The 15,162-nt window shown below is 37.9% G+C and overlaps 1 protein-coding gene across 6 annotated transcripts in view; it reads left to right on the top strand.

Annotated features, from left to right (window-relative positions):
• The window catches only part of HECW2 (HECT, C2 and WW domain containing E3 ubiquitin protein ligase 2), a 172,333-nt gene that overhangs the window by 134,845 nt on the left and 22,326 nt on the right, over nucleotides 1-15,162 (top strand). For all 6 annotated transcript variants that reach the window (XM_085066073.1, XM_085066072.1, XM_085066071.1 and 3 more), the window contains 5 exons: nucleotides 2,953-3,087; nucleotides 5,857-5,959; nucleotides 6,981-7,077; nucleotides 10,639-10,722; nucleotides 12,535-12,644. In XM_085066073.1, coding sequence (XP_084922199.1) covers nucleotides 2,953-3,087; nucleotides 5,857-5,959; nucleotides 6,981-7,077; nucleotides 10,639-10,722; nucleotides 12,535-12,644 — 529 coding nt within the window. The remainder of the gene's footprint in view (nucleotides 1-2,952; nucleotides 3,088-5,856; nucleotides 5,960-6,980; nucleotides 7,078-10,638; nucleotides 10,723-12,534; nucleotides 12,645-15,162) is intronic.

Raw genomic sequence — 15,162 nt, 5'->3', positions numbered from 1 at the left:
AATAGGCCCCTGAGCAGAACTTTGAGATTCTGCCTTGCTGTGTCCCTGTGCATACACACAGACCTTGTACAGATAAGTGTATTTCTGCAGTGTGTCCATATTTTAAAGCAGGATGCAAGTGTATGTACTTCTTAATTAGATCTCTGCAAGATGCAAATACACAGGAAGTTATTAGAGGACATTTTTGTTTTTTCTTTTTGCAATTAAAGAAACCATAGGAATTGATTACTGAAGTCTTCAACAGGAAGAAAAGGTATTTTAGAAAGCTTTACGGATTTTAACTGGAAGAATAACTAGGGCAACTATCCATATTTAATGGGCTAAATATAGTTTTGGCACTACCTATTTTATGTTGGTGTCTTCAAGCATTGTAGATTTATGGATTATAGCTAGGCAGGAGTTATGAGAGGAATTTTTTTCAAATTTTTTTCAAAGTGAACCACACTGTATTTTGAGCTGTGTGCCAGTGTCCAGATTAGCCCAAAGCATTGAAGCTCCAATGGTTATCTTCACTGAAGCTTCAAAGTGCTATTTTATGCTTTGTTTTAAAGTAGGCTAGTATGAGCTGGCCTGCAACCATTCATATTTAATAAGATGTGATTGTCTTTATCTTCATGTCTAAACTGAGTTGTTATTTAAATAGAATTCCATGGAACGCTGCATGCAATACTAAAATGCTGCATTAATTCAGAACTGAGTGGTGCAAGTCTAAGTAGTACTACCTCTCTCTTTCTCTCTCTCTTTCTCTCTCTCTCTCACTCTCTCTCTCTCTCTCTCTTTCTCTCTCTCTCTTTTTCTCTCTTTCTCTCTCTCTCTCTTTCTCTCTCTCTCTCTCTCTTTCTTTCTGTATGGCATTGACTTAATGAAATCAACCTCTGTTTTCATGAAAGTGCTTCACATCTTATAAATGTACATAGACTAGATAGAAGGACATTAAAAAAAAAACCAAAAACAACCAAACCAACCACTTGCTAGTAAAGTAAGTAAATCTTATTAATCAGGAGCAAAATTTTCAGAAAGACTGGCTGTGTTCCAGCAGTTACTTCCAGTCATCTTCCAGGTCCCAAATATACATTTCATGATGGTTTTCATTCTGCTTTCTCACTGGTTTCATATTCTCTAATCTGTATACTTGCACTGCAGATGGCATCGTTGTTTGGCAAGGTAAATGAATCCCTCATCAGGCTCAGATACAGCAATTAAAATTTCATTTATTAGATACATTTTATAGTGTTTGAACTGTGAAACAGTTGGTTTCACTTGCATATCTGTGATTATGTCAGATAGTCAGAACAGTTTTTCCTTACTGCTCTGGTGATGGGATTCCTTCCTTGTAGGCACAGGTTACAGGTGCAGGTGATTGGGCTGTAGGCTGGGGCTGTAGGAGGCTTGGTGCTCCTTTCTGGAGCACTTTTGGCAACTGTTGTGTCTCTCCTTATGCTTCTGCTTCCTTGGGAGTTGAAAGTATGAACGTTTTCTTCCACCGCATTCCATAATAGCATTTAGTTGCTGTATAGCATGACACACTGGTTTGTCTACCTACCTTCAAGGATGTCAGCAGAACTCCATTTTCTCTGGTCTGATTTTACCAAGCAGTCTGAAACAATGATTCCATGAATACTAGAAGCTCGTGTTGCTGCCAAAAGAGTGGTTCTGCTCTCCTCTCATCCCTGGTGAGCTGACTGAGGTTAGAGGAGCCAGCAGGGAGAGGAACAAAAAGAGTAATTTTAGCCTGGACCAGCTCCCCTGATGGGTTCACTGCATGGCTACACAAACACTTGTGCCAGCACAAGGCAGGAAGGGCACACAGGGGATAAAACAAGTGGTCAGGAGGGGGAAAGATGAGAATGTTTTTTCTGCTGACACCGCAGGACTAAATTGTTTGTGAAACTGTGGTCGAAGTACCTCACTGGTAGCCAAACACAGAAATGGCTCCCGCAGTCCCTGACCACCTCTCTGCTGGTCCAGATTCTTTGATTCCTCAAACCAGATGTCACTTTCCTGTAATTCTCCTGCTCAAAACAGAGATCTTTTTTTTTGCCACTAACACATGTTTCCAGTATTGTGACAGAAAATGTGAAGTGTGTTGAAATAGAACCGTGTTGGTTTCCAAGTGCAACACTAACACTGCAAAAAGTTTAAAATTCCGGGCTTACAAACTTTTGGTTCAAATTGGACTGAACTGTAGGAGATTTTCATTTTCCAGGATACATGATCCTTTGACCTTGTGTTTTCAGCAAGTGGTTGATTGGCCAATTTATGGTGGTTCTGATCAGTTGCCTGATTTAAATATTTTTGCTGCCATCATCTTTGTGTCCTTGGCTGACCTTTCTTTTTAGTTTTGAAGGGTCTTTTTTTTTGTTTTGTTTGAGGTGGTGCTTTGGGTTGTTTTTAAATTTTGTTTTGGTTTTTAGAAAAAAAGGTTAGTGAGCTTAGAATAGTTGTATCAGAAAGAGGGCAAAAATACCTGTTGGCCTGTAATCATAGTTCATCTTTGGATGCAAGCATACACTTGACATGTATACAGCAAATTGTGTCCATAATTATATGGTAAATACTTTACAACAGGGAATGGCTTTGCCACTTAATGGCACCTTTTTAGATGCTTGTAAGGGGATGAAAAGGAGAATACACCAGGATTACTTTTATTAAATATTCAAGTCTTCTCTTCTTGACAGTCATAATAAAGCTTCCCACTTCTGATGATTGTCAGATGAGAATTTCAAAGGACTTTATAGACATGAACGAAGAAAGGCATTAAACAATTCATCCCTTCAGTAGGATGGAAAAGTGTTACCCTCCTTCTGCTGAAGGGAAATGCAAGTCACAGTAAGAGATTTTCCACAGCCCCACCTGACCAAATGAAACCCAAATCCCCAATAGGCGTTAACCTCAGACATGATAAAAAAAAAAAAAGAAAAGATAAATTCTGTCTTGTGTCTCCTTGTGCAGGCTTTCTTTGTTGACCACAATTCGCGCACCACGACGTTCATCGACCCGCGGCTGCCCCTGCAGAGCAGCCGGCCCACGAGCGCCTTGGTGCATCGGCAGCACCTGACCCGGCAGCGCAGCCACAGCGCTGGGGAGGTGAGTGTGCTCTGTGCTCCTCCTCGGGAAATGCCACCTGGTTAGCATCATCCTCCTTCACGTCATTCCATGTTGTGAGGAGTGCGATTTTTCTCTAAGGGTACAGTAGTCATCCACAAGGACTTATTATTTTATGTACTGGCCATTGTTGCTTTTAACATGTATGAATTCAGAGAAAAAATATCAAACATGAGTTTCTCTTACTTTGAATTTGCAGTAACCCCCCTTAACCACAGGAGAGCATCTGATTACAGATTACCAGTTCCTGTATCCAGTCCTTCACTGACAAAATATGTATTGTTGTCTAGCATGGTGTCTGCCAAGTGTGTTGATATATAACTGTGCAAAATAAGAGAGGTGAAAAGGTGAATGAATGACTATACATCTAGTTCTGCAACTTTTGCATTAAGTATAAAAAAAATCTTACTGCATACAGGTTTAACACACTGTTATGTGCCTTTGCATATGTATTTAATTTCTACTTTCTGAGCAGAAATACATGGGAAACACTATTTTGTTGATATATCACTGTGCACCATTTTCACTGGATATCTCCATAGTGTTGTTGTCACTTCTTTTTACTTGGAACCTTGTGTATGTACAATGACTTGGACTTCAGTTGTACTTTATTTAAAAACCTCCATACTGTTGGCTGTAAACTGTATGTTCAGGGGAGGGCTATTCCATGCCAGGAATTAAAGGTAATGCAATTCGGAATAGCAAGAGAAATGCTCTGATTTATTCTTTTTGTGGCTCAGTCTTGTGGCAGATGAAGGTCTGCCAGACCTCTGTTTCAGAGCAGACATGAGTCTTGTCTGCCACTTCTCTAGCAGAACTTCCATTGAGCTGCAGTGAGTGCCACAGCACTGGCTGCATGTCTTGTCATATCCTGTGTGAACATGGTTTAGTCACCCCCCTCCAATATCAGACGTATAGCATTTTCCATCAATTTGGTGATTGTGTATCAGGCAAGGAAGCTAGAAGTGTCTTCATATAGCTTTTTAGATATTGAATAGGGTAAAGAAAGTATTTCTGTTGTGATTGATTTTTAACAGAGCAGAAATAATTTTTTTCTTAACTTTAACTTTTAATTTTCTTAACTTTACCCAAATGTACCCAAATTATCTTTCTTTAAGCAGCATCCAGTAGTTCTGCACTTATAACAGGTGTTTGTGCCAACCATGTTGCTGAAGTTGTCAATGCTGCAAAATGAGTATAGTTTATCCAACAGGACATCATCATATATATTGTATATACCTAGTGTTGATTACCTGTCAAAATTTCCCACTCCATCTAGATATATGAAATTCCTTAAACCATGATTGTACTTGCAATTTTAGAAGTGTTTCCTTGATATTGATACAATTGTAACTTGAATTGAGGTAAAATTCCAGCTAGGAATCTCAAGCATAGCAATTCATTCTGGAATTAATGATGCAATGATGTTCTTTTTGTATGCATATACCTGAACACCAGTTTTTCCTCTGCACTTTAGGACTTATGTATTGGATATTGCATATTTGTGTGTTTTTCCTATTTTTAGGGCTACTGCGTAAAGGAACTGTACATTATTGCAAAAGATGAGTACTTAATGAAAAAAATTATCAAAATACTTTCTTTGGCTTTGTCTTGCCATGAACTTTGATGTTTTGAAGCCACTGACCCAGTTTTTACAGGGAGATGCTCTAAAGCAAACATGAACCAGTGTAAGGAATGCCTTTTTAGCTAAAGCTGAACTGCAGTGTGAAGCTGGAGCTAATAATAATGGCATTCCTTTTCCAGCACATTGCCCAACAGGAAATAATTCTTGATTTTTCTGAAAGAATATTATCAGAGAGCACAAAGGTCTTGGGAGATATCTTGGGACTTTTGCTGCTTTTTGATTTCAGAGATTGGACTTAAAAGCAACCTTTTATAATTATTTGGTCTTTTGCAGTGAGATGTTATAGAGATCTTTGAAGCTTGGGATTGTAGTTCAAATGCTAACTATTATATGTAGGCAGATAAACTGAGAAATAAACAAAGAGGTCCAGCAGGATGAAAAGGAGGTTGACCAAATGTTTTTTAGAGATAAAATACTGAATAATAAGAAATGACTGAAACGTCATTGTGCAGCAAACTGCAGCAGTTGCCCTGACATAACAAATGCCTCTAAGAACAATTTTATATTGTGGTTCTACCCTAAAAGTTGTTCACATGCAACGTTTTTTAAGCCCAGAAGGTGAATACAAAAAAACCCCCACAGTTTCTGAATGATTCTAGGAGCCATGTTTTTACCAATTTTGGACTTTTTGGCCTTGCCTGAATGTGAACTCACTTCTATAATCTCCTTTGTGGCTTCAGCCACAGACTTGTTTCCACTTCAAATTTAGGGAAACTCCATTTATGCCCAGAGGTAATAGAGGTGCTTATAAAGGAGCAGAATTTGGTTTCCAGAATGTTTTGTATAGATAAATATGTCCATGAATTACAAAATATCTCCTGAAGGAATCCGTTTCTCTCTTTGCAGAATATGACTATTTAAAAATAGCAATAAACTTTGCATCAGTTTTGATTCTTCCTATTAATGGGGCAAGTATACTAAATAATGTTTTACTTACCTGTCATATCAACACAGCTGCTTCCTGCTGCAATGTTTACTGGGGATATTGATCAAGCAAAGCCTCAATGTGTGTGCTTGGTTTTAAGCCATATAAATTCTCACTTTTCTGTAGCTGAGTGCCTGTGCTGGCACAGAGACACTCACTGTGGTTATTTGCACGTTTTCAGGTTGGAGAGGACTCCCGCCATTCAGGACCCCCAGTTTTGCCAAGACCATCCAGCACATTTAACACAGTCAGCAGAGCTCAGTACCAGGATGTGGTTCCAGTGGGTATGTGAGCATCCAGTCTCTGCCCAGACTTCTCCAGCACTGAGGGACTCATGGCAGTGTGCACTGCTGGGGTTTCCATTCGCTTGCAGTGGGTAGAAATTGCCATTTGTTGATCCTTCTGTCCATCAGCATTTCCCCACTGTTCAGTTGGAACCTTCAGGGCTGGAAGTGTGCAGAACCAAATAACTGATGTGTTCTGCATCCCTAGCTCACTTACTCTGTGTGCTCACAGGATGAGCTGAAGCCAGGGAGTCAAATTGGGTCCTAATTGGATTCCATGTATTCCCAGTGATTTTTACTTTTTTTTTTCCCAGCTTCTGAGCATATTTTGGCAGGATTCCAGAAAGTGTTAATCAGTTTGGAATTAGTCATTAGCTTAACTTCTGTTCTCAGTTACATACACACAAAGTTACTGACTTCTGTGCCACCATGTACAGAATTTAGCTTATTAAATCTAACAGCTGTCACATTGTGCTAAATCAAGATAAATTAATCCGATTGACTGTAACTGGCTCTTTGTACTGTGGCATGTTTACTTGAAAACCTCTGCCCATTGAAATCGTCCCCCTTGCCATGGACACGGTGTGCATGCTTTGCAGGCTCAGCCATTAGTGAGGATTTGATACAAATGTTTCCAATGGCTGCTTAATGTTTGAGAATAGATTTCAGTGCCGTGAAAACCAAGCTCCCTGCAATTTTATTCTAAAAATAAATATTCTGGTTTGACCTTAACTAAGGGTATGAATGATAAAATATAATAGAAATTGCTAACAGAATTACAATGTTAGCACTGGAAAGGATATGTCACAATGAGATTTGGTTCATAATCAAATATGTTCCTTAAATGGCAGTAGAATTGGTAGCCTTACATAAAAAAATATTAACCCAATATTTCTAAAATTAAAACTGTGAAGGTGAATTGTGTCATCATTGTTCAAAACTCAGATGGAACGGCATCATTTGTTTTGGTATCTCCACGTTTCAGCATGATATTTTTGTTGATATGTTGTTTTGTTTTCAGCTTACAATGACAAGATAGTTGCATTTTTGCGGCAGCCCAATATCTTTGAAATTCTACAAGAGCGTCAACCAGATCTTACCAGGAATCATTCACTCAGGTAAGAAAATTAATGAAGGTTGCTATTCCCATTTCAGTATAAAATAATAATTACAATTAGTTGCTTTCATTAAATTTAAGAGTGGAACATAACCTATTGTAGACTTCTGATGCATTCAGACATATTCATAAATGTGGGAGATAGTTCTTTACTGCATTTCCGTGCAATGCCCTGTAATTAAGCTTAGGAGAACAAATGTAATGTATTACTATCAAATAAAGGTACCTACAAGGAAATGTTTGGAAAAACTGGCATAAGAGATTTGCTGTTGTCTTCCAAATATGCCAAGACAGTTGGATGGCAGGGAAAATGTGCCCATTCATTTGGATATGTGTACAGCTGGGAGCATGAGGCAGAATGACATTTGGGTTTGTCTTTATCTTCATAAAGCACATTTAGAGAAAGGCTGTCCTGACCTAATGACGTCTGGAGGTAATCTTACATCAATCAGAATTTTTGATGTCTCTCCAAAATTTACAGAATGTGTTATCTAGAGATTTTTGCATAGTGCAAGAAGATCTGAGGAAGGATGATCTTTGATTGTTGTGTGGTTGTTATAACTCCCTTATATGTTTAGACTTGGAAATGGAATCACTGACAACTTGGACAGTAGTGACCAGGACTGAAGTGAATGTGTGTCTTCTTCCTTGGACACTAAATATAAAAAATGCTGGTTTGATTGTTGGCAGTCTGTCCTGTGCAGTGCTGTGTTCCAGAGGCCTATATACGCTGGCACCCAGCACTGATACTAATTTTTTTCTGTACTCAAGTGTTACTTATTGATCCCTTTTCCTCTGTATCCTGCAAGTTCCCAAAATTCAACAAGCTGTCCTGTTTTGCAGTTTCCAAAAGTGTTGTATAAAAAGTTTTGTGATGGGAGTTCTGTTAAAGATTTGGTTCACTTTCTAAAGAAATCCTGGCTCACAAATCTGAGATTACATACTAGCAGAATACATGCTCTCTAGAAATTACAGAGAAAATGAAATGGGAAATCTACAGTTTTCAGCATGTCAAAACAGTTCCTGTGTTGTACCCGTATCACTATAGGCAAGTTTGTCCTACCAGGCTTGGTTTAAAATCTGCTAGGAAATAGTACACAAAAAATTTCTGATTACTTGTAGTTTAATTGCTTCATATTCCTTTTCACAGGGTACCTTTAGTCTGATAGCAGTCGGTGTAATTTTCTTCATATGTTTTGTGGGGTTTTTTAATAAATTAGTGTTCAATTTGCTCACAAGGCTTGTTGGTATTGTCAGATTCTGCTTCTAGCAGAACCTTGCTTTCTGATTACAGATTCATAATTTCCCACAAACTGAGCCCTTCTCAAGAAAAGATGGTTTTCAGATTAAAAATGGAAGATCAGAGGATAAAAGATACTGTTTTCTGTGCCTTCTCATTTACTTGAGATTATATGTCCTTCTGTACATTTACTTTGTAAGGAGACTGAAGATATAGGCCTTAACCGACTTGCTTCAGCAGAATGGTTGAGGATTTTAATGAATGCAGTTTTATTTTACATTGAATTGATTGGTCAGAGTAGCCATTCTGTTAAGCTGAATGGCTCCATTCTAATTTTAGTATTTGAAGTTAGTAATTTGATTTAGGTAAATTATCTTCCATCATAACTCTTCTATATCCTTCTACAACTGATACCTCAGTAACATTCCATACATTTTTATAAAGATTCCAGTTTTATTTTTCCTGGTTAGTCTTTTAAGACCCCAGTTTAACAAATTGTTGGAATCCATGTCTGTTTGACACATTGTGAGACTAAGAAGCTCTTAAAAACATTGCTGTAACACTTGAAAAACTAAGACCTAACCGAAATCCTGCAGCATGAACTTGTGTATTTTTTAAATATTTTTTTTAGTGTAGTGACTAGTACAACTGCCAGTAATCTCTTCCTTTGAGGACCTTGGTGCAGTTGAAGGGGAATGACAATGATATTAAATATTATTATTAATATTATTGTAATAATTACATAGGTGAGGAGCAAAATCTGTATTTGGCCAGTGGAAGAGGACAAAGGTAATTTGAAAAGATCTCTGACATTTTCTCTCTAAAATAATTTCTCATTTCCTTAAAGAAGGAAGAGATAAGAAGTTAGGAGTCTATTAAAATATAAAATAAAAGTATACTACATGTAGAAAATTGCTGTTCAAAGGTTTCATGGTGGAGTGAGAACATCATCCTTATCGTTATTAGGCGTGTTGCCAAGATTAAATCTTCTGCCAAGCCACTGCAGGTAGAACTGAGAGGCTGCTAAATAATGTAAAAGGCTTCAGGCAAAAGCACCTGTTATACAATAAATATAATTCACATCTTAACAGTATGTAAAAAGCATATATATTTTTAAAATATCATTGAAATCACAGCTCTCATTGGTAACCACAGGAAGTCATGGATTGCATTCATTTGAAAAGCTGCATATATTAGTTAACCCAGAAAATGTCCTTTGGGTTTCTGGTATTGATGCCAAATAAATGCTAAGGTATGTTCTGTAGTCCACCTTTTATTTCCTCCAGCCTTGCCATTTGGGTGCTGATGTAAAGTGGAATGGGCTCTGGAAGTGTCCAGATGTCCCTGCCCTGCTGATTGCATGGAGTGTTTTTGACCTTCTTGTCACTGTTGCTAATAGGACATGGGGCAGACAGACCCCTGAGCTGAGCCAATGCTGCTGTTCTTATACAGAGTTCTGTCCTTTTCTCTTTGTTTGGGGGTTTTCTCCTTTGGATTTGGGACAAGTTTTACTATATGGGCTTGGGTTTTGTTTTCCTTTCTGCCAGAAGAGTAAAGCCAAATTAGAATTTATCTGTATTGTACTATCATACTAATAAAGAGAAAATAAGAAGGATGTACTTGCATTTCAGAATGCAGAAAAAAGCTCTGCAGAGGAAATAGGAATCCAAGAAGTTATATTCAATAGAGATCCTAAAATTTTGTGAGTTACCATGCTCAGAATTTAGGATGCGCAGATTCCACAACAGTGACCAAACTGGGACTAGGAGAAAGGATGTGTGCTTGGGTGAAATAGAGGGGAGAAAAAATACAGGGCTTTTTCAGGATGATACCTTAAATGCAGTGTGGTACAAAAACTTTGCCTTAAAATTGACAAGTATGCATTGTAATGTATGGCTTGCATTGCACAAGGATTCAGGGGAGACAGTGCCTCTTTAAACAGTTCACTTTTACAATAGGAATGTCCTCCCACAGGTCTCAACCTTCTGCTTAGGATTCAGAGGCACAGCTAGTGTGAACTTGAGGGATTGATTTTTCTTTTTTTGTTTAAATTTCTTTTTTTACTGGTTGGGTGACTGTACTACCTCCAAGAGCATGAGCATTGAAGAGATGAAGCATCAGGAAGGTTGTTCCTCAGAACAAACTAGCTTTTTGATTGTAATGTTTTACCACTCACATGAACATGGTGGCAGGGAAAAAAAAAGCAGGGAAAAGCATAACCCAGAGGTTTCTGCTATACTCTGTACTTTTTCTTGTTGCTGTGGTACACACTGATGCCTTATTTGCAAAAGGTATTTCAAAAGCCTTTTTTTGCTTACCCAGGGAGAAGATCCAGTTCATCCGGACAGAGGGAACACCAGGGCTGGTGCGTTTATCCAGTGATGCAGACCTTGTCATGTTACTCAGGTAGGCACTGCTGCTGGAACTTGTTTGGAACACGTGTGGAACATGCTGTGGCAGCTGCTGAGGAGCCTTTCAGGGAGTAGTGTGTGCTGATGGTGTGACCCAATCATTTCCCCTTCACTCCTTGGACTTGCAGCTGGGAGAGCTACAGCTCAGGGCTCAGATTTTATTTTCATCAAGCTCAGTTTCTAGATGGTAGCTGGAGGTCACATGTTTTCAGAGGAGGATGGAATAAGAAAAGCAAGCAGAAGCACTGTGTTTGTGATTTATGTAGGTTTGCCCAGACCAGCTTTTATTGTCCTGTTGCACCCAGCCCTGATACTTAGGAAGCTGGTACAGCTCAGACCTCTTTTCAAGAATGTGCCTTGTGCTACTTTTAGAATGTATCTGTTTAGTTCTGTGCTTTGGGAAGTGCTTGTTTTCAAAGGTACATACATGAGAGCTGTTTTTACTACTTAATGTCTCACTTGCCTCTTCATTGTGCTGTCAAGCATTGTCCCCTTTAATACAGGAAATATTCTTACAGACTTCAAGAAATGGGAAGCTGCTTCTTTACTAGTTTTCATTTAAGCTATTAACTCAAAAAATCAGGCAGAGTTTTTGCTAAAATTAAACCCTTTTATCTTAGTGCTGTATTCTCATCCACTGTAAAAGTGCATCAAGAAATTCATGAGTACCTTTAAAATTGAGTCTAGTTAAATAGAATTGGTATCAGTAGTTGTATTTTGAGGCCAGGTTGCATAATGATAATCCTTTCTGGTCCCTAAATGTCCAAATTAATTACAGCTATAAAAAAGTCTCATTTTTAACCTATGTTTGGGCCTTTTTAAAATACAAATATTTTTTCTTAAAAAATGTTCAAGATTTTTATGTGTAAGTTGGAGGAAAACATGATATGATCAAAAATGTAAAAAGAACTGTCAAAAAGGACCCATTAAAAATTCATGTTTAAAAAAAAATTCTAGATATTTGTTTGGTGAACAGACTTAGCAAGAAACATCTTTTATTTCAACTGTGTTTTCATTGCATTGGATAATAAAGGATTGGCTTGCAACTCCTTCCATAGCTCAGTTCTTGAAAATAACTTTACACATTATCTCAGCACTTTTTTTGCATTGTGTTTCACATTCAACATACCTTTTGATACCAGATCCATTCTGATATTAGGTACTCTGTCCCTTTTGGGATTTGCTTCTGTCAAATTTGGGAGAAGACTGAAATTTAAAAAAATATATATATATCCACATACATACACACAGATGCAGTGATTAGGCTGCAAAATATTTGGGGTTTTTTTCACCTAAAGAGTTGTGTAGCAATAATAGATGAGGCATGAAGTAACTCAGCTTGAACAGGCTAGATGTGATACCTGTTTCAGCAGGAGTGTTATTAAACATAAAATGTTATGCTAACAAGCTTACCATTCAATACACTTAACAAGTTCAGATGTGATTCTTAATCCTGGAGGCTTAAAATGTTTGTGACTAAGGTTATTGACCCCTTTGTAATGAGAACACATACACAAAAGGAGAGAGCCCCATGAATTTTCAAGGCTATTTAACTATATTTTAACCTTGAAAACAAATACCTGATCATTTATAGCAAGGTCCCACAGAAGTAGCAGTTACCGCTTTTCAGTACTTTCAACATGTGCTTGAGGAAATGGCAATAAAATATTTTGTAGCACTCTAAGTGTGCACAGTCAGGTGACTGACTACCAGAGAAAGCAGGCTAATAACTGGAGATTTACCCCTAGTGAAAACTTCCATTTATTCAAAAAAATATGTTCTTTCTTTCTTTGCTCCTTTTTGGCAGCTTGTTTGAGGAGGAGATAATGTCATATGTGCCGCCACATGCCTTACTTCATCCTAGTTATTGCCAGTCCCCGAGAGGCTCGCCGGTGTCTTCGCCTCAGAACTCTCCAGGTAGGCTGCTCAGGCAAAGCTTCTGCTCCATGAAACCACTGCTCATCCTTCATAAGACCAGTTCCAGATCAGTAAAGTCAGTAGCATGTTCTTGCTGCCTTCCCAGAAGTTGGAGAACAAAAACAACAGAGAAGATGTTTTACTTTCTTATTTCCTTCACAAAGTGAAATTCATGGCAGCTTAAAGCCAAGAATATACTATGACCTATTTCCCTTTGTGGTTCCCAGCTTTTAGATGGGTAAGGTTACCTGAGCTGTAGCCTCTTCTGAGTGGTCAGTGAGCTTCGATGATGGTCTCTGTAAGATGCTGCAGTAGAGCTGGTTCCTTAATTTGACTATGCTGCATGGATTGTCTTTTCACCTTTCTAAACATTTAAGTTCCATTGCTCCAGCAACAAGAAAGATTCAGACCTATTTTTGAGCGAAGTCAACAAGTACAATTGCATTTGACTGTCAAACTTGGACCTTTGCCTTGGGCTCACAAGATGCTTTGCTGGATGTATTACAAATTCAGGAGTTGTGATTTTGTTCTGACTTGTGACAAAACATGCAAACTTGTTTCACTCATGTGAAACAACTGACTGCTTATGCCAGCATCCTGATGCCTGGAGAATTAAAAGCATGGATCTAATAACTGTACATTAAACTGGCAGTGTTGATGGGGCTGTGAGGCAATGAGGAACAATTTGATGTAAAGCCTGATTGTTATCCTTTAACACGAGTTCAAAACATAGCATATTGCAGCTGTCTGAATATTCATGTCAGAATGGAATAGAATTGATATTTCGGATTCTAATTAAATTGCAGATCAGAACTAAATTATTGCAAATATGACAGATTCCATTTGAAGAACAAGTTTATAGATGTTGCTATGCTTAGTTTCCTCAAGATAATAGATAACCAAATTGGAAGTGGCTTAAGGAGATTTCTGCAAATTTGAGAACAAAAGTATAGGTAGAGAACATTTGAAGTGCAAGCAACTCTAGCTAGTTCCAGACAACAAGAAGTTTTTATCAGAAAAACAACTGTGATTTTCATGGGCATTTCCCAGTCCACAATAATAAAAAGCTTTGCCTTTTCATGGAACCAGATTAAATGCTTTCATAAACATGTGGTAGCTTTTCCTGCTGTTGGACAAAGGACCTCTGTAAGATCTGTCTGTAGAAACTATCTGAAGACTTTAATGATCTTACAGCATTCTGCAAAGCAGTGAAATATAATATTCACATTTATTAATATTTTCAATACATTTTTAGATATAACTGTTTCCCCTTATTGAAAAGAAGGGAATTATGAAATCTGCATGTATGTGTCTTACTTTGAACTGCAAACTTGGCAGTCTTTTATAAATAAAACCAGTTTTGGCTTCCAGAGTTAAGATTTCTTAATCACTGGTACATGCACCAAAGCATGCTGGGCATGGCTTTGTTCCAACAAAGTAATTTCAAAATACATTCAGTCTTTAACATGTGATATTCTCATTTACTCACAGTAGCAGCAGATAGTAGAGGATGAACAGTGATGGTTTTAGTTTCATTCTCTTTAAAACTGTAATCTCTCTTCTGGCTCATAGAAAAATATAGAGAGGCCATTGAATCTCCCTGCAAGTCTGCAAGCATGCACGTTTGTGTTGGCGTACAAATGACTTTTTTGATAAGAAATTGTAAATAGCCCATGTTTCTATGGAGGCTCTGTTTTTTCTCATCTGCTAGGCTGGCTGTGCTGCAGTGCATGAGGTGGCGTGTTAAGGATCCATTGTTCAGATCAGTCACAATCACTTGTACTTTCTCTTTTGGGAAAGATGAATAGTCATGAAGCTAATCTTTATATCTGCTTTAGAATATAACCTCTTTGAAAATCAAATATGAATATCATATCACATCATTGGTGGTTTTTAGCTCTTCCATTAACATCTTTTGTTCCCAAGGCAGAAGTAATCACTATAATTGCCCAGGAATTTCTTGGCATCTGCATCTGATTTGCAGTGAGGACTTGTCATGTGCTGACAGAATATTATGATGCTGATTTCTGAACTATGAATTCAGAAATTGAATGTGTTATCAGATTCATGTTTTGTGGTATCCTTCAAAAAAAAACCCAAAAACAAACTTCCTTCAGGAGTTTACATTAAAGTATATTTTTGTTGCCTTTTTCTGGTGACTACATTTTTTTACTTTGACCCAAAGCAAAATAAATAAAGAGAGAGAAAAAGCCAATAGTTAAAAGGCTGTTTACAGTTTCTGTACGTTTTCAGGAGATTTCAGCTGAGTGTACCTTTAGAAGCTCTTGGTACTCCCAGTAAAAGAGAAAAACCACCATAGATGAACCAATGAGCATGAGCTGTTTTTCCCACAAGGTCCTTCGTGTTACTTTTAGAGCCCTGCAGATTCCATGATATTTACTATTCCTCCCACACTTCACTTTAAGCCTGGAACAAATGCCAAGTGTCTTTCTGGTCAGACAGGTCTTTTAAAGACCTGTTAAATGGCATTCAGTGTTATTAGTGAGCTTACTCGTGC

The sequence above is a fragment of the Lichenostomus cassidix genome, chromosome 7, assembly GCF_008360975.1.
Source record: "Lichenostomus cassidix isolate B80296 chromosome 7, HeHo_3.0, whole genome shotgun sequence".
Taxonomy (NCBI): domain Eukaryota; kingdom Metazoa; phylum Chordata; class Aves; order Passeriformes; family Meliphagidae; genus Lichenostomus; species Lichenostomus cassidix.
This window is presented reverse-complemented; position numbering and strand designations above follow the sequence as displayed.